The following is a 22964-nucleotide window of genomic DNA, read 5'->3' on the forward strand; positions in this document are numbered from 1 at the left end:
CAAAAAAAAAAAAAAAAAAAAGTAAAAAATAAAGCAAAGAAGCTTTTATTGTTGCTTTATACTGATTGTAGTTGCCAAGCGCTGTTCATTTGATAACACCTACCGCTTGTTATTCTAGTTCTTCAGTTAGCATGGCTTTAAGGAGAGCAATCAGACTCTTGAAGTGCCATGTCACAGTTTCTGCTGACCTCTGTGGCTGATTAAATTTTGATTATTGACAAATGGGCTTTTCTAAGAGATAATACCAGTTTTTCATGTCATAGATAAGATTTGAGAGTTTCTGTCTTCTCTTGTGGACAGATTGTATTATGAAATGCTTTTATCTTTGCCAGCCTGAGAGGTGAAACATTGTATTTCTAAGGTGGTTTGGATTTGCATTTTTATTTTAATGAGTGAGGCTAAACTTCTTTTTATTTTTACAAAAGTAGTTTGTTGTCATTTTATCTGTTATATTTGGATATATTGCTTCAAAATAATCTGGGTTGAGAGTGGGTGAAGATATGAATAAAAGAAGCTGTGGAATTATGCTTATTGAAGCAGGGTGATGGGAGCAACGTGATTTATTATCTATGATTTTCACGTTTTTAGTGTTTGAAATTCCCATTAATTCAGTGTTCAAGTTATGTGTATTTCCTTTTCAGTGAACTATTTTTCTAGTATTTTGATCTTTTTATTGATTTGCAGGAACTTTTTATATATTTAAGAAATTAGGTCTTTGGAATTTATTTTGCCACGTCTCCTAGTTTCTTTCTCTTTTGACTTTTTGATGTTTCTAGGCTTGTAGACATTTGTTTTAATTTTTATGAGGCTATATTTATCAATGTTTTCTTTTATAGCTTCTGGATTTTGTGTCAAACTCAGATCTTTCCCACTCTTAGGTTATAAATAGAAGTTTTGAAACTTCTCTAGTACTTATATGGCCTCATGCTTATATCTTGAGACACCTGGAATCTGAAGGAATGGCCACACTAATTTTAAGCACAGCGGATGCTTATTACACTGTCTTGTAAGAAATTGTACACCCCTTTCATTTCTACCACCTATGTGTCTGTCATGTAATTGTCAGTGTCAGCTACATGATTGATGAGTGGTACTAACACTGAATCACTGATTTTAGTCATGGTTCTTTTCAAGATTGGTTTTTGCCTCATTTTCTAAAACTTGTTTTGTTTCCCTCCTGTTTTCTCAGGCTTTAGGTTTTCAGAAATACATTGGATTATTGTTTCTAAAATTTGAAAAAAATGTGCTGTAAAAATACTTTTAAAATTTGGAGGCTAGGATTAAGTATGGGGGCATATTGATGTAATAAAGCATTCTATAAAGTGGTTTTATCTGCGAGGAAATCTTAGAGGTTCAGGCCCCAACCATAGTTTTAAAGTGCAAGTACAATGTTTATGGAAAGAGGAATGAATGAAATACTGTTCATGGCTTCTTTCAGACTTACAGTGAGAGCCAGGCATGCATTTCTCTTTCACATGAGTAGCACTTCCTTTCATCTCTTCTTTCTATATTAATTGCTCTTCTTCTAAGTATCTGAAATGCAGGACTTGGTGAAATTGGTCATTTTACTTTACAGAAAAGTTATTTAAGAGCAGCTTTGAAGCAAGGTCAGGCATTTGTCCTTGTGGTTTCTTACAGCCATTCCCAGGCACTGCATGTAGCACCTGGACATGCTTGGAATCAGGAAGGGCCTCGATGTAATTTAGATGAGTAGTTAATTCGAATCAAAGCAAGCGGGAAGCAAGTAAATTTAACTTCAGTGATGATGATTAAATCTCTACTTTTGATTACACGTATCAGTGAGAACATGCTTTAAATATACCCAACTATTAAATATTGAATGGAGATGAATAGGATGAACCAGGGACATACAGAAGAAATTCTACTACTCTTCAACTAGGATATAACCCCTGAAGCTTCAACTGAAATATTTTTAGGACAAATGAAAGGAATTAATTCTTTTACATATGAGACATATTACTCTAGTTGTTAACTAAAATATACAACTTATTCCCTTGGAAGGTCTCAAGTCTATATACTTTCTAGTAAGACTAAAATAAATTAATTGATAATAGCTCCATAACATCTAAGGTTAATTAGTAATGTCAATAATGTTCATAGTTCTTTCGTAAACATGAGATTGGACAGCTGTTTTTCTGAGTGCATATAGTCCTTTGGTTATAGTCTCTAGACAAAGGTTTCTTTGCTAAATAGGCCAGAGATCTTGCTCAATATTACATTTCTTAAATCTTTTTTTGTATTTGGCAAAGTAGAAAGAAAAAACTGCTCTGAATTTTTGTTTTACATACTAAACAGGTTCAACTTTGAGATCTATCAATGGAATGATAGATACAATCTATTTCATGGGTGTTTACAACTTTATTCAGTTGCCAGCCATCATGCAGTGTCAAGTCCACCTCTCTATTTGGAAGAGTGGGAGCTGCCTTAGGTCTTGTCATTTTTATGCATTTGTTAGTGTCATGATAGAAAAGGTGCTTCAAGCTCAAACTGACACAGGTTCTTTTCATTGGAAAAACAAACCAAAGAAAGTGTATCAAAGGAAATCCTTCCTTTGGTGACATGTAGGGTGATGTAATATGTGATTAAAGTGCCTTCACGTGTATATTAGGCTGTGCTTGGTGTTATCTGGGCTCCTCTAGCTCCTGGCTGATCCCCTGACTGTAGCCTCTAATCATATTGGACTGAGTTTATAAGAGGGAAGTTAACTTAATGTTTGCATCCTGATTTAGGACTGGACACATATTACATGCCCAAGAGTTTTTAATGAATGTATAAATAAGAAAAAGACCCAAAGCAGGTAATTTTTTTAACAAGAGGAAGTGATTTTCTAAAAAAAAAGTCCCAGCACTGTTCACAGTAGGTCTAAGGACCCCCCAGCACCAGTGTCACCTGAGAGTTAGAAATGCAGATTGTCCCTTTGGGAGGTTGTAGGGATTAAATTGGAGTCTTTGGGTGCAGGGCCTGTAGGCCTCTATGACTTAGATGATTCTTATCATGCTCAAGTTGGGAGCACTCCTTCTAGCATTGCACATACCATCGAGTTTTGCAGCTTTGTAACATCCATGCTTTGCAAAGCAGTCTGCCATCTGGTATCTCACCACTGGCCTTCTCACGGGCAGGGCATTATTATTAATCCCAGATTTACCCAGAGAAATGGGAAAGCAGAAATAATTTGACAGTTCACAAAGCTTGGTGGTGGTGGGATTAAGATTAGAAGTAGTCTTTTTCCACCAGGTAGGTTCGCTTTCTGGCTTATATAAGGATGATATTCTGAACTCATTTCCTGGGCTTGATTTTGGTGTTCCTCAGAAGGTCACTATTTGCACCCTTCCCATTTCCTCCCATCCCCAGCCGTGATCAACAGCAACACCAGGCCTCTGTGAGGAGCCAGATATGTTAAGAAGAGTGATTAGCGGCTGCAGAATAGATGGACTATAATCAGGTCACTTCAGAATCAAGTTTAGTTACTCAAACAATTCCTCTAGAGACCTTGCACATTCTTGCACTAGGAATATATACCTGAAATCTTAACTTTTGTTATCTCTGGGAATGGATTTATGGATAATTTTTCTGATATTCCACTATGATGAAATATTATTTTTGAAGTGAGGGGAAGGGCTTTTGAAAGAATGATACTGATAATTTAGAGGAAGAGGGCATGAGTTTATTTGTTGATTTTAGCTACTAATTTGCCATACCTCAGAATTACATGTTCAAGGTCATCCCTCCAGATTTCAGAACCCTGACTTGACAGAGAAGGGAGAGATGGAGGAAGTGACTGGTGCCAGGCCCCAGTCAGTATTCTTGTTTTTTTGCTGTGTTTCATTCTGCATTACTGATAGTTTTTCTTAGTTCTTTTCATGATGCAGATGGAGAATTAGTCAGCACTCTTCAAATAGTAACTTCTTTTTACATCAAGACTGTTATTAATAAGTAGTAAAACTTATCTCTATCCCTTAAAAGTAGGTATTAGATAACCTTGAAGATTAAATGGGATCTATGTCCTGTTAGAAATGAAAAATGCTAGCTCAGCCAAGCTTATCAAGAAAAATGTATATGTGAGATACAGGCTGGTAAAAACCAAGACCATTCTGATAGAATTGAGGGTAAATTTCTTTTAATTTTTCATATAATATCTAAGCTCTGAGGTCATTACTTTCCTGCCTTTTAAACATAGTGATGGGGAAATAAACGTGCCATGGTTATTGCTTTTGTCTCTCTGTGGGAAAACACAGAGCCTTGACATTAAGGACTCAGCAGATATGTAGTAGAACAGAACTGGTTTTCTACCTTGTGTGTGTCTTTGCTTCGTGACCAAGTAAGGCAACTGCTTGGCTGCAAGAGTGAGTTTTCCAGCCAAATGACTAATTCAAGGTTTCCTGGATGTTAAATTTAGATTCCGATAGTCTTGTCTCACCTTATATATTGAATACGTCTCACAACTTGATGATGTAGCCTTATACCTTAGATACTTCATGCCTTGTGCAACTGGGACTGTTTCTCAATGTTTACTTCTTAGCCTCTGCCTTTTTTCATGGTGGCACTTGAAGGTGGGATGCTGGGGATCTCTGCCATTGGAAGGCTGGTAGAAGATCTGGAGAATAAGTAATGTTTTATTCATATCTGTGAGAGGGCTGGTTTTACAGCCTGCCAGGTAATTGGATGTATGTTTAGAGAATAAATGCTATCTTCATCCTGACACTTTTCTGCATTTTACATATAGAATAGATTTTATTGACGCATTATTAAAGTCAGCATTAAAACATATTGTTCGGCTTGTAACTATACTTCCTTATGTTCTCATGGTTAGGTTGATAAGGTTACCTTTGTGAGGCCATAGTTTTGTGTGAGATATGTTTTTGTTATGGGCTTCTAAAGTCAGGATAGTATAATCCATAACACTTATTTCTCACCACTTATTATCTATAACCAGGCCTCTCTGTCCTGTTCTGCTGAAGCTGATACTTTCTTTCCTTTTTTTTTTTTTTTTGAGTTGGAGCCTCACTCTATCACCCAGACTGGAGTGTAGTGGCCGCTTCTGGCCACCGCAGCCTCTACCTGCTGGGCTCCGGCGATCCTTCTGCCTCAGCCTTCCAAGTAGCTGGAACTACAGGCGCACGCTACCAAGCCCGGCTAATTTTTGATTTATTGTAGAGATGAGGTCTCGCCAAGTTGCCCAGGCGGGTCTCGAACTGCGGGCTCAGGCATTCCACTCACCTCACTCTCCCAAAGGCGCGTGATTACAGTCTGAGCCACCGAGCCTGGCTTGAAGCTGATACTTTCATTCCTTCATTCAACAAATGCTCCTTTGTTGCCTATCATATGCCTGATTGACTATCAGTGTCATGCAGATACTGGAATGCAGTGATCACACAGAAACTCCCACTCTCAGAAGTTCATGCAGAAAGGGAGAGGCAAGGGTTGGAGAAGGAGATTACTCAGGGGCTAATCTCCTAATCCCAGGAGTGGGGATGTGCCCTGCATGAGCAGGTGTGGTGGCCGTGGAATGGAGTGGCCCTTTGGAGAGAGAGTTAAGAGGTGGAGTGAGGAGACAGGGTGTGCTCAGGGATGAGGGGAGGATACATCAGGTGTACTTGCCAGGGCCATGAAGGAGGACTGGGGAGGAATATGCTGAGGTCCAGTTAAGTCATACAGTTTTGTGGTCTACAGCTCAGGGGAGTAATGTGGCTGATTGGTTACTTGAAGACCTAGTGGTGAGTAAGCTCACCTAGAGGGCAAATGAAGATTGAGAAAGCGTCCATGAGATTTAAGGAGCAGGCGAGTAAGAGGACCCTGAGAGGGAAGGCAGAGGAGCCAATGAGAGACAGTGTTTTGAGAAGGAATGAGTAGACAACAGAAACCAGTGCAGTAGCTGCTTGAGTAAAGACTGAAGAGGGTGTACTGGGTTGGACATAATGATGACCTGGGACAGTAGGATTGAGATGTTTTAAGAGGGTACTGGGGTGAAAACCCTTTACAGTGAGAAAATGGCATCAGTATGGACAATACAGACAGCACAGACAGGGGCAGTGTGGATGACTCCAGTGGTACTCTCCAGGCCTGGCTTCTACAGCAGTGTAGAGTGCTAAGCCCTCTTGGGCCTCCCCTCTTAAATTGTTGCTTTTTTTCTAACACCCTTAAAAGAGACAGCCTCCAGAATCATGTTCTTGGTTCTCTTCTTATCGCTGAGCCTCCATTTCCTTGTTTATAAAATGGGTGAAAGTCATCCCTTCCTCATAGGGTCATCCTGAAGATTAAGCAGGATATTCTGATTGAAGCACTTGGTAGTGCCTGGCATGTTGTGATCATTAGTAATGAGTGGCTGTTATTAGTGTGTTATTGTTGTCTTTGTCATGGTCATTCTTGTCATAGTTGTCAACATCTCTTTTCAGCCTTATTTTCCTGGGGATCACCTCTATTGTGATAGCTTTAGCTGCCTGCCCCCTGTAGAAGAAAAACTTCTAATACTTTGCCTATTCCTTTCCTCAACAACTCAGTTTGCCGTCAGAATTTGACTGTTTTCTCCTTTCCAGACACTGGGCTGTGTGTTGAGGGAGAGGTGTGATTACAAGGAAGCTTGAACAGGGTTTCTGTCTGCGGAGGTTCTGGCCTCGAGATGCTGGCCCAAGAGGCTGTGCCCGCTGCTGTGTTGTCACTTCTCTCAGCTCCAAGTAACATCTTTGGAGGAACCATGGAATCACAGATGAAGGAGGGAATTGGCTTCTGCTCTGTGTAGCAGGGCTCTTGGTTATGAGTGACAGAACCCAAAGTCCAACCAGTTCAGTAAAAGAGGGGCTTTCATGAGAATGATGCCTGCGTCTTAGGGAATACAAGCAGGGTTTGCCACCCCCAGCTGCAGGAAGGATGGAGGGGCAGCTGGCCTTGCAAACACATGGGTTCTCTTACCCTTTGCCTTCTTTCTAGATGATAACTGTTTATGATATAGAAGTAAGTTCACTGTCACTTTTTTTTTTTTTTTAATTGGAGTCTCATTCTATTGCCCAGACTGGAGTGCAGTGGCCGCTCCCGGCCACCGCAGCCTCGACCTGCTGGGCTCTGGCGATCCTTCCGCCTCAACCTTCCAAGTAGCTGGAATTACAGGCATGTGCTACCACGCCCAGCTAATTTTTTTATTTATTTATTGTAGAGATGAGGTCTCGTCAAGTTGCTCAGGTGGGTCTCGAACCCGCAGGCTCAGGCAATCCACTCACTTCAGCCTCCCAAAGCATGAGATTACAGGCTGAGCCACTGAGTCCGGCTCACTGTCACTTTTAGTTTGCTGTTTTTAGTGGACATTCACATACAGTCAATTTCTGATTAGGAAACTGTGAGTGAGGAGGCTGGATTTGGGGAAGTCTGTGATGTGCTCAATGTCCTGTGTCTGTTTAGCAGGGAGCTGATGTTCAGATGTCGGCCTCTAATGCCAGCGCTTCTACTGGCATTTATGCCACATTGCTGTCCCAGGATTAATATTTCTTTCACTGACTGTGACACTGTCTTGGGTGTTATTACATATTATTTTGTGACTTTAGAAATTACCTGTAAGACGGCTGTGTGTGTGTAATTTTTTTTCTGAAGGGTAGAAATTGCAGTTAATTGAAAATCAAATCTCTAAGGCTCTTAGGCTCTTACTAATCCAATTCAGTTTAAGGAATCATCAGGTATTGAATGATCATGCCTGCTTCTTTTGTCTTTTGAATGGGTGGTGGAAACCTTGATCCCACAGAATGTAAACAATGGAGCTAACTGCAACGCAGTGTTTTATTTCTTATTTAATTTAATATTTTGTTGGGTGGAGCATGGGGTGATTTCAGTGGGAGTTTGTGTGCTTAGGTCATCCTGAGTGTAGCAGAAGGCAAGCATTGCTTTTCTCCATCTTGTGTTGTGGGCAGTTGGAGCGTGATTATGAATATTAGCAACATATTTCTGGGAGCTTTAAATTGGGCTAGCCCAGTGCAGATTTGCATCCTGTTTATGTGAACGACTCCAGCCTCTTTTATTCTTTGATGCATCACGAGTGTCCTCTTCCGTCCTCCTTTACTCTATGAGTGTGCATGCTGGTGAGGAACAGCTGCCTTTGAAAGTCCACAGCAACCTTGGCTTTTTTCTATGTTAGCATTCACTTTCATTCCTCGCGAGTTCCCTTCAGCGCCCAGCAGGATGCTTCTTGCCAGACCACTGGGGCAAGTGTGAGCTGTGCATTTTGTCCTCTGTACCTGGTTGACCTGGTGTAGCCTGTGACTCTGTTGAGAATTCTCTTCTAGGTTGTCTTCTGAAATGTTCCCTGGCCTCCTTCCTTGCTTTCTAACCTCCTTTTGAAAACTGCGATTTCCTCTGGAGTCTTAGCTCTAGCCCCCCTGGCTTCTCTGATCTGCATGTTACCCTTGTGTGATCACAGCCTCTTGAATATTCATCACTTTTGAGCTCTCTACTGTCAGCCTCTCCAGAGCTCCAAACTTCTGAGGTCAAAACACCTTAAACTTGTCACGGCAGGTCTACACCCAGCATCTCTCCTCCCGGGTTTCAACTTCACTTTAAGTCTTTCTATCTATCTCAGTGTTGCTCAAGTCACAAACCCAAACAAAGGAACCCCAGCCCTATCTTCTTCCTTTTAATGTGGTGCGATTGCCTTATCTAGTTCTGTCCATTTTCTAATCTGGTCCTTCCAGCAGCTCTGTGAAGTTCCTAAAACAGGTATTCATTTAGACTTTGATTTTAAAGTGGAGACACTTGGAGAAGTTGAGAGATATTTTTCATAATTAAAAGTGTAGAAAGTGTGAATGCTGGGAAATAATGGAAATCCTTTGTTTCTTGCATGTTACTTATGAAAGAAGGAGAAACAAAACCCAGTGAATCAAAATAGAAAAGTTAATGTCCTCATAGTAGTAAGAATGTAAAGGAATCACGTCCACTGTTCTGTGTGTTTCCTCCACTCTGCTAGAGAGGTGGTAAACACTCTTCCCACTCAGTCACAGCTGCTGTATTTTTTTTCAACAGGTATTTTAAGATGTAGTTCACATATCATGCAATTCTCCTGTGGGAAATATATAATTCAGCAGTTTTTAGTATATTCCTAGGGTTTTGCAGCCATCACCACATTATTTATTCCAGAACATTATCTTCCCTAAGACAAATCCTATAGACTTTTTCAGGCAACTTATACCCACCCTGACATGAGTAACCACTAGTGTATTCCTGTGTCTATAAATTTGCTTACTCTGGATGTTTCATGTAAATAGACTCACGTGATAGGTGGTCTTCTGTGACTTTACTCAGCATCACTTCCAGGTTCATTCCTGTTGTCCGTGTGCCAGCACTTCATTCCTTTCTGTGGCCAAGTAATATTCTATCTCATGAATATACCATGCTTTGTTTGTTCATTCATCAGTTGATGGACATTTGGATTGTTTCTACCTTTTGGTTGTTATGAATAGTGCTGCTATGAACCTTCATGTATACATTTTGTGTGTACGTGTTTCCCTTAGGTGTATAGGTAGGAATGGAATCACTGGCTCCATATGGCAACTTCGTGCTTAATGTCTTGAGGAACTGCCAAACTGTTTTCCAAATGGCTGTACCATTTGGTACAGCACTGTAGGAGAGCTCCAGCTTCTTTCCATCCTTGCTAATGCTTTTTATTGTTGATCCTTTTGATTATAGCTGTCCTGGTAGGTCGAAATTCTGGCTCATTGTGATTTGGACCTGCATTTCTCTGATGGCAAATGATGTTTGCATCTTTTGTTTGCTTTTTGCTATTCGTATATATTATTTGGAGCAGTGTATGTTCAAATCCTTTGTCCATTTTAAAATTCAGTTGTCTGTTTCTTATGCATGTAAGAGTTCTTTATATATTGATATAAGTCTTTTATCAGATCTGTGGTTTGAAAATATTTTCTCCCTTTTTGTGGGTTGACTTTTCACTTTTTTGATATCATTTGAAACACAAAAGGTTTTAATTTTGACGGCATAGTTGCGGACTTCATTACTTTGGCATGATTCTGCTTTGGTAAAGCAGAGGAGAACTTCCCTCTCTTTGAAATGGGTGGAGATCTCAAAGTAGGTAGAGATATAAGTACAGTCTCTACACTTCTGGCCTGCCTCTCCCTAACTGCTGTTATACCTTTTTTCCTTCCCTGTGGAACCTATCTTGAGGCTATGATGGCCACACTGTGGGGACGGGCCTGTCTTAAGGCTGTCATGGCCACTCTGTAAGAATAGGCATGTCTTAAGTCTATGATGGCCACACTGTGAGGACAGGTCTGTCTTGAGGCTATGATGGCCACACTGTAGGAACAGGCTTATCTTGAGGCTATGATGGCCACACTGTAGGAATAGGCCTGTTTTGAGGCTATGATAGCTGTACCGTAGGAACAGGCCTGTCTTGGGGCTATCATGGCCACACTGTAAGAACAGGTGTGTCTTGAGGCTATGATGGCCACACTGTGGGACCAGACCTGTCTTGGGGCTATGATGGCTACAGTGTAGGAACAGGCCTGTCTTGGGGTTATGGTGGTCATGTTGTAGGAACAGGCCTGTCTTGAGGCTGTGATGGCCATACTGTAGGAACAGTCCTTGGAGCTGTGATGGTCACACACTGTAGGAACAGGCCTGTCTTGGGAATACAATGACCACACTGTAGGAATAGTCCTGTCTTGGGCTATGATGTTCACACTGTGGGAACAGACCTGCCTTGAGGCTATGATGGCCATACTGTGCGAACAGGCCTGCCTTGAAGCTATTATGGCCATACTGTGGGAACAGACCTGCCTTGGGGTATGATGGTCACACTGTGGGAATAGGTCTGTCTTGAGGCTATGATGGCTACATTGTAGGAACAGCCTGTCTTGGGACTGTGATGGCTACACTGTAGGAACAGACCTACCTTGGAGCTTTGATGGTCACACTGCTGGAACAGGCCTGTCTTGGGGCTATGATGGCCACACTGTATGAACAAGTGTGTCTTGGCCTTGAGCCTACAGATTTGGCAGAAACTTGGACCGTGTCAACATTTATCAAGGAATTCCCATTTCCATGGTGTTAATAGATACTGTGAGTCTCCTCTTATACCTTATTCCTCCACTGAGTTTCTTTTATACCTGGTGTGTGGTCCTGGTTGCTGAGCAGCACTTGTCCTTGACTGACAGACAAGGTGTGCAGTCATGGAGCATATTGGCCCTGGAGATAACCAGATAACAGTACCCCTAACACAAGGGTCTTGACTAACAGACAAGGTGTGCAGTCATGGAGTTCCCTGGCCCTGGAGGAACCAGATAGTGGCACCCCTAACATAAAGGCTTTGACTGACAGACAAGGTGTGCAGTCATGGAACGCTTTGTCCCAGGAGGTAACTGATAACAGCACCTCTAACACAGGAGCTTTAACTGACAGACAAGGTGCTCAGTCATGGAGCTCGCTGGCCTTGGAGGTAACCAGGTAACAGCACCCCTAACACGAGGGCCTTGACTGGAGGTACGCTGTTGGGAGCCAACATCTATAGCTACATGGCTGAGGCCTGTAAAGGCCCATCTGGAAGATCGCCTCTGACATAGGATATCAGTTATACCTATAATATTGGCGTGTGATTAGTGACCAGTGTGCATACATGGCAGTAAAACTTATAAGTAAATCTCAATACACCTGATGGAAAGTGCATAGCAGAATTATTTCTCTCTGTCTTTCTAAGTTTTACTTCTTTCTAGATATTTTTTAACTTCTATTTCCTGGTAGACTGGGTAGTCAGCTCTTGTTCCCGAAAGCTGTTTCCCCTAGGGCTAAGATTAGAAACTAAATTACCATGATAGTTTTGTTGCCCTGCCCCTAGCCAGGTAGAACGTTTTCTTTTGTTTCGTTAATTACCGAAACTCTGTCTGCTTCAGCCCATGGCCGCCATCTTGGCAAACCTGCATTTCCTTGTTCAAGAGTGTGACAGCTACTATTTGATTTTTAGAGTAGACTTGTTGGGATAAAATATATACATATACACTCATAGCTACGTAAATCTATGCTTGCTGTTTTGTTTCCTTTTGCTACATTATTCAAGTGTAATAGTTACTATATGATTTATAAAAGAATTAACGATAAGGTATTAGCTTAATAGGATATAGCATAGTATTAAAGTCCAATAACTAGATCATATGAAAATTAAAGTTTAGACATATGAAACATATGAATTATAGTAAAGTTTGGTAGTTTAAGAATAAGTTTTAACTGAGTTATAAGGCATTACGTTAAATCGTAATAGGATAATAGTATAACTGACAGTTACGTCATTTAACTAAACTTATAGATTATAGTATAATGTTAAGTTGATAATATTAATTGTTAAAAATATTGGGAATCAGTGAACTTGGATTGAACCTAGAGTTAACTCAGGAAAGTTTTTTGTATTAATCAGGGTATAGAGCAAGAGTATAATATGAATGATTCATTGAACATTATGGAAAACACTTTGAACGATTTGTATTGAAATTGTGCACCTGTGACCTTAATGTAAGCACGGCAGGCATCATGGAATTCGAATTGTTTGCTTGGAAATTGCAGATCTCGTGGTGGTCTTGTGATGCATAGTTTGTAAAGCATGAAACTTGTACGCCCCCAGTGAGTGATTATCACATTGCTGGAGGGTATAGAAAATGGTATATAAGTTGGAAAATGTTTGAATAAAATCGGCTCCAGTCCTGATCAGACTGTTCCCAGAAGAACTGCCTCCGAGTGGTCTTCTCGCTGTCCAGATTCTCTGGTGCGGGTCCTAACACACCCTTGGTCAGTGCTGGTCACCGACAGTACGCAGTCACGGAGCTCACTGACCCATTCTCTTCCATTAAAACTTTGTTGCTAGAACTTCATGCCATTGGGCCATTGGGTATCAATGTGCCTCAGGCTTCTGAATATCATAGCTCAGTATGATTTCAAAAAATAATGCTGGGCTATTAACTTATAGTTAAGTTATAATTTTGTCCGGTAAGGATATTTGGCAACATAGCAGCCATTATGACAGAAAATAATGGAGGTTTTTCTACCAAGGAATACAAAAAATGTGAAATCATATAAATTCACCTTGTAGAAAGTCAACATACTGTTTTCATTCTTCTCATTTTGTTACCCACCATTGAAAAATATATTTTGTTGACAAATTCATATTTAAGAACCACAGTCTTACATACTTGGTATTAATATTTATTGGAAAAGTAGACCTTTCACTTATTCAGGTTTTCACTGATTAAATTACTGATTTGTATGATGCCAGACACCAGTTTTATACCAATTATTTTCTTACACTGATTTAACCATTTAAACTGTTATGTTTAGACACATCTTTTCATAGTTTGTACCTCGCTCTGCTGATGTTTGAGTAGTTCTCCAATAGCACAGTTGAGAAAGAATGATTATCTAGGCATATGTGAGTATAAATATGAATTGACCTAATTGACCTTTAAAAGACTAAAAGGAACTATCAGTCAAAAGGTAGAATGGCTTCTACTTAAAAATACAATGTGTAATTTCTGGATTATGTGTATTCTAGACTGCGAGTACTACATAAATTCTATTGATTCTGTCTCATCTAAATTACAATGTCAAATAGATATTAGGGTTTTATCACGAGGTAGTTATGAGCTGTCACATTGGCCCATTAATTACAATAATTGGACAGTAAAGAAGCCATAGGAATAGATAATATGCTGTACATTTTGATGAGATTATGGTTATAATGTCTTATTTATGGTAATAAAATTTTATTACTTGACACTGCTGACAAGCTCTTTTGCTTTCTTTCCCCACTTTCCAAGTTGGCTTATCAGTCTATGCAGGAACTGTGTGAACTGAGAGCCATATAATAGACAGTGCAGCTCACACGCCAAGATATTCTGTATTGGCTCATGTTATACACATTCAACTCACTCAGCAAACACTTGCTGACCATTGTTCTAAGTGCCCCTAAGTTTGGAGAGATGTATAAGGTGTGCTTGCCCTGAAAGATTCATCGTGGAGAAGAAAGGTGAAATGTCCATGTATAAATAAATGTGACCCAAATGCATTGAGCCACATATGTGAGCCACAAGTGAAGAATTCCTTAAAGCAGGACCAAGCACTACACACAATTAGGAGGGGAGAGGAGAATTCCAGGCCTGGTTGGCCAGGGAAGCTGTGTGACTCAGCAGGAGAGGAATTACTTTGCACATATGACATAAAACCAGAGCTGTATTAAGCTAACTCTTAATATACACCCACGTTCTAGAACTGGAGTGAGAGGTAGGTAGCTAAATGCACTGCCATGGAGATCAACTTTTGTTTTAGGCCCAGTGGACTTGAACCTCATTTTTGTCCTTGAGTATATAAAATTGATGTAATAATATGTGTCCAGCATATCTCACTATGATAAATGAGTTATGTGGATGCCTATGCTGCTCCCTGTGGTGAAAGTCAGATTGCTTGGCAGGTGTGTGTGTGCTTTTTTTCCAGGCAACTGAGGCTATCCATTTGAATGGTAGGAAGCAGAGCTTTCCATGATTAAAAGGATTATTATCCCTGACCAAAGGGCCCAATGTATTGCTGGGGAATAGCATATTCTGTGTAACGTCTGAACCGTTATCTGAAAAACTTTGTCTGAATTCCTTGGAGAAGCTGCCCATATGAATACAGAGTAATAGTCGTGTAATCACTGAAATATGTTAAAAAGGAAACGAATGTTTATTGAGCTGTGGTCGCTGGTTTAAAGACTTTGCAATTGATTTTAAATTCTTACATCATTTCCATTTTACAACAGAGGAAACTGAGGCTTAGATAAGTTTTAAAAAGTTGCTTAGACCACACAATTGTCTAAGTTCAGATCTGCTAGAAATCTAGTATTTGTGCTGCTTACATTGTGTAGTATGCTACTTTGCCGTAGTTTGATATTCTCTTGGCAGGCCAGTGAAAATCATTTATCTGTATGTATGTGTGTGTAAATGTTAATGTTAATTAATTAATTTATTTGTTTATGTCACTAGATTACTTCTGGAACTGTTGGAGTTGCTGTTTGACAAGTTCAATGCTGTAGCCACTGCACACTCTGTGGTTCTGGGGTATCTACAGGACACTGTTGTGACCCCACTGACTCAGCAGGAAGACATCAAATTGTATGATATGGCAGATGTGTGGGTGAAGATCCAAGATGTTCTGCAGGTGAGGGCCTTTTACAAAGGTGTTGTCTTGATACAGAGTAATGATTTAGAGCAACAGTAACAAAAATTAGCCTCCTTAAATATTACCTTAAGGGCCATTAACAGGGTGAGAAATAAGTGATTCCATTTAAAAGTGATACTGTTGATGGCATTACTATCATCTTCAAAAAACCTTTTAACAAACTTGTTTTTGGCAGACTTTAAAAACAGGAGCAGATTCTCAATATGTATGATGTCTGGCTTTCTGTTGTAATGTACTTTATATCATTGGTAGTAAATATTAAAATGTTCTTAAGCATTATCCTATAAACATACATGTAGATTAATTTTGTCGACTGCTTCCTTGTAGTTAACTTACTGGTTGAATGAGAGACGAAGAGCTTATTTTGAGAGATGAGAATAAATCTGTAAGGTATAAATGTATCACTTTGATAGATTTGTTGAAGATTAGAAGAATGATATTACTGTTTGATATGATACTGCTGAGATGATATTTATAAATTATATTATATTTTTTCTCTATGTGCCAGCAAAATATATTTGACTTGGCAGATGAAAATTAGAAACACAATTAAGAGTTAGCTGAAGCAAGTTTGACATAGTGACATAAAAGTGACTTAGATAGTACCTGCTAATATGAAAAAAATTAAGTATATGTAGGGAATTGAGAAATGTACCTATGTAGAAATGAAATTGCTTGTATGGCAAATAGGAGTCTTTGCAGGGAAATATAAATCATGAATGTAAATTAAAGTCATTTTTGAGACTATAGACATGATACCAGATTGGTTGATGGATTCTTGGGTATTCATTCATTAGACATCTTTTGGTACAGTGTATATGCTTTACTGATGGTTCAGCAGAAATAATGTGGGTTGCAACTACATTCCCTGAGTTCTTTTTACTGCCTTGTCAACTACCATATGTGATAGTAGGTGCTTGATGAATATTTGTGTATTGAATAATATTTCTTTATGGGTTGGAGGCTGGTTATTTAACATTTTGTATCTTGGTTTGCTAATCCATCTTATGGAAATAATGTGTGCTTTTCATGTCATATGTTTGTTTTAAGGATGAAATAAGATAATAGATTTTAAGCTGTTTCAAAAATAATTAGAATTAGGGACTTCTGCTTCTGGTCCTGATGAAGCGACCTTTTGCTGTGAGCAGCTATAAAGCTGGGTAGACTCAGGCAGTCTGAAAGTCAGAAGAGGGAAGAGAATGCATGAGGTGAGTGCCACATTCACCTCTGAGTACTCCTTTTGGACAGTGTCTAAACTATCAGCCCTTGGGTCAGATATGAAGCTGTACCTACTGTAGGGCTGAGCAGAAATCAGCTAGAGTGCCACTGTGAGCTGAATGGAGGTTTCAGCACTGTATAATGTTCAGAAATGTTAGAGTCTGGACCAGCCAGTGTGGAGAGAGCTTGCTGAACATCCTGTGCTTTCAGCCGTGACCTCTGCATAAGGTTGTACCTTAGGAGTGGGCGGTTCTAGGAGTTGAGGAATGAATCCTACAGATCTTATATAACAAAGCATAAACCAAGACTCTGTGGCATTGGGTGATCGCCTGCAAATTAACTGCCTGACAGAACAAAACTCTTTAAGACATGACAATGCAATCCACATTCTCAATAACAAAGTATGCACAGTATCTATCATATAGTTGTTATATGTGATAAAGCAGGAAAATGTGACTCATAATCAGGATTAAAAACTTGATAGAAATTAATATCTAAAATGAAAAATTTACCAGATGAATTTAGCAGGAGGTTACATGTAGAAGAAAGGATCAGTGAAGTTGAAGATTGATCCATCTCAACCATCCAAATCAAAGCACAAAGAGAACAAAGACCTCTCTATGAAACATGAAAAAAGCCATAATATCCTCTAGAACAATATTGTACAGTCCTAACAATTGTGTGGTTACGGGTGCAGAAGGAGAGAGGATAGAGAGATTGGAGCAGAAAAATATCAGAAGAGATAATGACCGAAAATTTCTAAATTATCGAAAAATATAAACCCATAGATGCAGAAAGGTCAACTAATCCCAAGCAGGAAAATCAACACCTAGGCACATCATTATGAAAACGAAAGGAGAAAAAACAATCTTTAAAATAGCCAGAGGAAAAAAGACACATTACTTATAGGCAAACTGTTATAAAAATTATCAGTGACTTATCAGAAACAATGCAAGCTAGAAATCAATATGAAAGTGCTGGGGAAAAAAAAAGACAGAGACCATATTGGATTAAAAAAACACAATAAAAAAACAAGACCCAGTCATGCTGTTTATAAGAGGTGCATTTTCTTACTTTTTCATTTTAAAATAATGTAAAACTTTTAGAAAGGCTGTAAGAATGAGAGTAGTATAAAGAACACCTGTGTATCTCTTTATTCACATTCATTTATTCTTAATATTTTGCCACTTTATTAATTGTCTTCTCTATCTGTGTATACATGTACACACTCTGAAAAACAGTAAGTTATCTAATTTACTGGTTATGTTTTAGTTTTGTCAACTGACCCAGTAATATTCTATATAGCAGTTTTTTTTTTTTGCCCGTCCATTAGAGAAAACAGTCTAGAATCAGGTATTACATTTTAGTTTATTTTTTTACAACTTGAACATTTCCTTTTTTTTCTTTCATGACAGTTGCATTAGTCTTTTTTGTTTCATTTGCACTTAAATGTTTCTGTAGTCTTTCTTTTCCTTTTTTGACAGTAATATTTTTGGAAACTCTGTTCCCCTCCTCTTTTAATACAGTTTTCTCATTTGGGGTTTAAAATACAATTTAAAATATAAGATTAAAAGTATAAGTGCAGGGGGCCAGCCCCTGCAGAGAATCGGGGGTCCCTGAAAGGTGTGGCGGCGTCGGCGAATCTGGAAGGGATAGATAATAGGAGAAAGAAAGAAAGAGACTGGATTCTGTCTAGTGCAGAAGCTGTTTAATGGGACAAACTGTAAGCCTTTTATCCTAAAGTTTCACAGGAAAAATCACAAGACTTTCACGTGAACACAAAGCCAGGTGGATGAGGGGCGCCCCCCTCTACCCTCAAGATGTTTCCTCAAGCATGAGAAGAGCAATCCCAAAGTTATCCTACTGTTCCTAATGCCTGGTTAATGTTCCTCAAAAATAATGCAACAATTCTAACATCATAATATTCTAATAATCAATAACTTTTAAAGCTTATGCATACACAATGCCTAATGACTAACTTAAATCCTAATACCTAGCCGGGCTTGGTAGCTCAGCCTGTAATCCCACGCCTTTGAGCGGCTGAGGTGAGTGGATTGCCTGAGCCCGTAGGTTCGAGACCCGCCTGGGCAGCGAGACCTCATCTCTACAATAAATCAAAAAATCAGCCGGGTGTGGTAGCGCATGCCTGTAATTCCAGCTACTTGGAAGGCTGAGGCAGAAGGATCGCCGGAGCACAGCGGGTCGAGGCTACGGTGGCTGGGAGAGTCCACTGCACTCCAGTCTGGGCGACAGAGTGAGACTCCAACTCAAAAAAAAAACCCCCAAAACAAAAAACAAATCCTAATACCTTTCTATTCTATGCTAATTCTACCTACACTATAGAAACTCTTAATTATAGCTCAAACCAGTTCCTAAAGAATGTGGCCCAGTCCAAAGATCACTCTGGGCCATTTCTAGGAACAATTGATTACAATCTCTTAACAAAATGACTATTCTAAAATCCTATATATCTATCTTAACTTTTATAAAAGTTTCTAATTCCTAATCCTAATATATAAAACTGTTCATCAGCAATAAAGCTTCTAAAAATAAAACCCAAATATAAACTGTAAATTGTACTAAAGCCAAAACCGCAATAGAAAATGGGAACAATGAAATTTCTGAAGTTAACTGTATTCCTATTAAACCTCAAAATATCATGTTTGATCATGCTTGAACTAACATAATTCCCTGACAGCACGGCCTATTCTACAATACTTTCTATGAGTAAAATAAATTCAATTTCTATAATAAGTAGAAAAACCCTATACTAACTGTAGGTAAAATTGGTTTAAAAGAATGCAGTCCAGTCCAAAGTATGTGCTGGGCCCTTAGGAATGTGGCCCAGCCCAAAGTTCGTGCTGGGCCATTTCTGGTAACTCTAGATAATCATCTATACCATCTAAAGCTGAAAACAGCTCTCCATATGTATATACTAATTCTACAAATATACTTTTAAATCTTATAAAGAAGCTTATACTGTATAGAAGGCTCCCAAATGTGACTTGAGTTTGAATTATATCTAATACCTAAGCCGAAACCACAGTTCATGGGAAACAGGAACAGTGAGTTTCTAGAGTGAGCCATGCCTGTCACAGTCACAGAGCCTTCAGCTTAGGTCAGCAGAGTTCCTTTTGGCTAAGTGTGCTAAATAGAAAAAGTAGGAGGGGTCAACAGCTCCCAAACGCATTCTGGTGGTCTCGGGGTCCACGGCCCTCCCTGATCCCTAATGCTCAGTGGCCCTCTGTGGCTGGCTCCCAACATATAAGAATGAAAAGAGATATACCATGACACACTAACAAAAATAACTAGACTATGCAAACATATCAGACATTTTAGAATATGTAATGTTATCAAATTGAATTATTTATATCAGTATTTATGACATTTAAAACTTGAATGCATTAAGCTGTAGAAAGTGTGTTATTGACTATGTAATACTACTCTGTCAATGTTATTAAATACTTTCTGAATAAGTTTTTTGACTTCTGATCTTTGGCTAATTAGGAGTAATGTTCTAAATTAAAAACAATATTCCATCTGTTAGGATTCTATTTATAATACTATCATGAAGAATTAGTTATGATTATGAACAAAGTAAGATATGTCATCCTAAATTCTACTTTGTCAAATATATATAATTCATACAGTCTTAAAAACAAACCCATTATCATATTAAAAAGGGCTGTAACGAACTAAGCAACGTTAAGTTCCATCAGACATTAGCAGTGAATGTGTGAAACTTACTAAAAATATGTGTCTAGCTATTAAATGAGTTGTACATTTTATACATGTGGTTTAAAATGAGTAATTTGGAGATTCTATCTTCACGTTAACATTTGTTTGACATAATTTACATTTTGTGAAGTCCACCCATTTAAACATAAGTTTCCGTGGTTTTTAGTATGTTTGTACAATCATTGTCATCACAAACTTCTCAAATATTTTCACCCCTCCAAAAGAAGCCACGTATTCCTCAGCAGTTACTCCCCACTCTGCACTCCCTTACTCTCCAGCCCAGGCCTCTAGGTAGTCATCTCCTTTCTGGACATGACTTATTTTTATTATGCATCCATGGTCTACATTTTAAAAAATTTTCTGCAATACGTATCCTTGGAAATTTTACAATTGAAGAGAAAGTGGACAAGATGTATTTAAGACACTAGTGAGGTATCAATTCTGTGTTGTGTCTGTCAGAAACTTGTAGTCCTCTGATTAATTATATACTTGGCAATACGGTTGCTAGTTAATGTTAATGCATGCATGTACCAATGTCATAAACTGTTTGACAGATAAAGAGCATAAAACTGAAACTGATCTAATAAAAGGTGGGAGATCTAACGTAGAAATAGTATTTCATTTCCTGTATTTTGTATAATTGATTGATATCAGGAAATGACAGTGTTTTTTGCCTTTTTCTTTCTCTTCCTTCATTTTCCTCTTCTTTTTACTTTTTTGCCCTCATTTCTCTCTCTCTCTCTCTCTTTTTAAAACATGTTTTGGAAGAATGATGGTACTCGTGGCTTGAGTTAATCTATTGTTGATTTTTTTTTGACTAAATAGTCTACTTATCTTTATTATTAACTCATGGATTCGCTCATAAAGCATTTTTAAATAAAAGGCTCATCTAAATATTTAAAATTGTTATACAACTTTAAAATTGTTTTCAGGTTAACTTTTCTAATTCTATCAGAATTCTTTCAGGTTGCACAGCACTGAGTAATATTAGGCTATATGTCGAGCAATAAACTGGTTATTTAATGACACAGACACACAGATGAACTAATGTTCCTACATGTAAGAACAGCAGTTAATGTATAATTTCGTTATATGTATCTCTTTCTCTGACCTGTTGAATGGACCAAGAAAGGTTTTTGAGACTGAAGATGAGTTGATCCTTGGAGGATTCACAGAGGGTGGAGGAGATGGGAAATGGCACTCCAGGTGGATGGAAAATCTGATGACATAATATTGGTAAGCGGCACAAAAGCAACAACCAGGCAAGACTATCCAGGGATAAGGATCTGTAACTGAAGGTTTATTTTGTGGACTAAAAATAAGCTTGGACAGGTGAATTTGGGTGCAGGTTGTGGAAAGCCTTCAGTGTCATCTAAGTGGTTTGTGATTATCTTTAGACCAATCATTTCTGAACCTGGCTACATAATTCAATTTACCTAGGCATTGATTCTTAGCTCCATTCTCTGAATGACACTTGCTATGGATACATTCTGTGTTTTAGCTTCTAAGATTATTCTGATATATTTGTTTAAGATTCTATATTTGGGAATGATTGTTTTGGGCCATTGGTTCTTAAAGTATGTTTCCTGGACCAGCATCATCAGCATTATCTGGGAACATATTAAAAATGCAGATTTTTATCCCTATCTGACACTGACTGAAGCAGAAACTCTCGGGGCGGGATCTTACAGTCTGAGTTTTGGTCAGGCCTTTAGGTGTTTCTTGTGTACAATGAAGTTGGAGGACCTTTGCTTTAGGTAATTTTGGACCTTTGGTGTTTTTCTTAGAGTGTGATGAGATGAGAAAGATTAATGTGGTAGCAATGAAAAGGATTGAGTGGAAAGGCTAAAACTAAGGTGGGCAAACTATTTTTAGGCTTATGGACAGTGTATGTGTTGTATTACTTGCAGTGTTTTCTAATAGTGAAGTAAACAAGGCAGGCTTTGATGGTGGATGGTAAAGGCATACCAAGAAGGGAGAAGGATTTTCAACCTTTTGAGAGTCTTTTGGAAACTGTAATACAGCATAGTCCATCTGTCAGCCTGGTTTCTAGTGTGATAGATATTTTAATGATGGTTTAGTGTTAAGTTATTTGGACCAACTATATGAGGAATACAGGTGAACACAAGATAGAGAGCTCACTCTGGTGAAGTGTGTGGGGAGCAGAGGCAAGGGGGAGCCTGCAATAGTGTCTAATTTTTCCTTGAATTCAGTGGTGGTGCTTTCCATATACTTGTTGGAGAAATGGTCTTTAGGTTGATCATTCCTGGAGAACAAAGTAATTGAGAAGAGCCATAGATGACCAAGATAAGCATGGAATAGCATGAATGAAGGTGGTGGGATAGTATGATGAATGGAGTAATAAGGTGCAGAGTTTGATTTCAGTGTTTCTTTGAATAGACGATGCTCCTTGCTGAAAAGTTGAAGTGTCCTCTTGTATATTGTCTTGGAAAAGAAAATAATGATTGATCTTTTAAAGACTTGAGCACTTTTCCCCCACTGGAACCCGGGCTTTCCCTGGCAGACAGATCCCAGCCTGGAGACAGATGGTGAGGACACACGACTGGAGCGATAGCAGTGACAGGGTATCGTGGTTTCCCTAGTGTCAGCCCTGGGACCACACATCTTCCAGTTTTACACTCTCTGAAAACTGTGATAACAGAAATACATGTGTTTGCCTTTTTGAGCAGCAACAGTACCTTCCAAAATGTCACCTACTTGGTGATATGTCTGCATTGTTGGCTGTGCGTTTTTTTTTTTTTTTTTGAGTTGGAGTCTCACTCTGTCACCCAGACTGGAGTGCA

The 22964-nt window shown here is 38.9% G+C and overlaps 1 protein-coding gene across 1 annotated transcript in view; it reads left to right on the top strand.

The window, feature by feature from the left end:
* LOC103257154 (exocyst complex component 4) overlaps positions 1 to 22964 on the top strand; it is a 235348-nt gene that overhangs the window by 106011 nt on the left and 106373 nt on the right. Inside the window, exon 7 of the mRNA XM_008054880.2 lies at positions 15009 to 15183. Within this exon, the coding sequence (XP_008053071.1) occupies positions 15009 to 15183 (175 nt within the window). The remainder of the gene's footprint in view (positions 1 to 15008; positions 15184 to 22964) is intronic.

The sequence above is a fragment of the Carlito syrichta genome, unplaced genomic scaffold (assembly GCF_000164805.1).
Source record: "Carlito syrichta isolate Samal-C Ts95f unplaced genomic scaffold, Tarsius_syrichta-2.0.1 Scaffold301568, whole genome shotgun sequence".
In the NCBI taxonomy this organism is placed as follows: domain Eukaryota; kingdom Metazoa; phylum Chordata; class Mammalia; order Primates; family Tarsiidae; genus Carlito; species Carlito syrichta.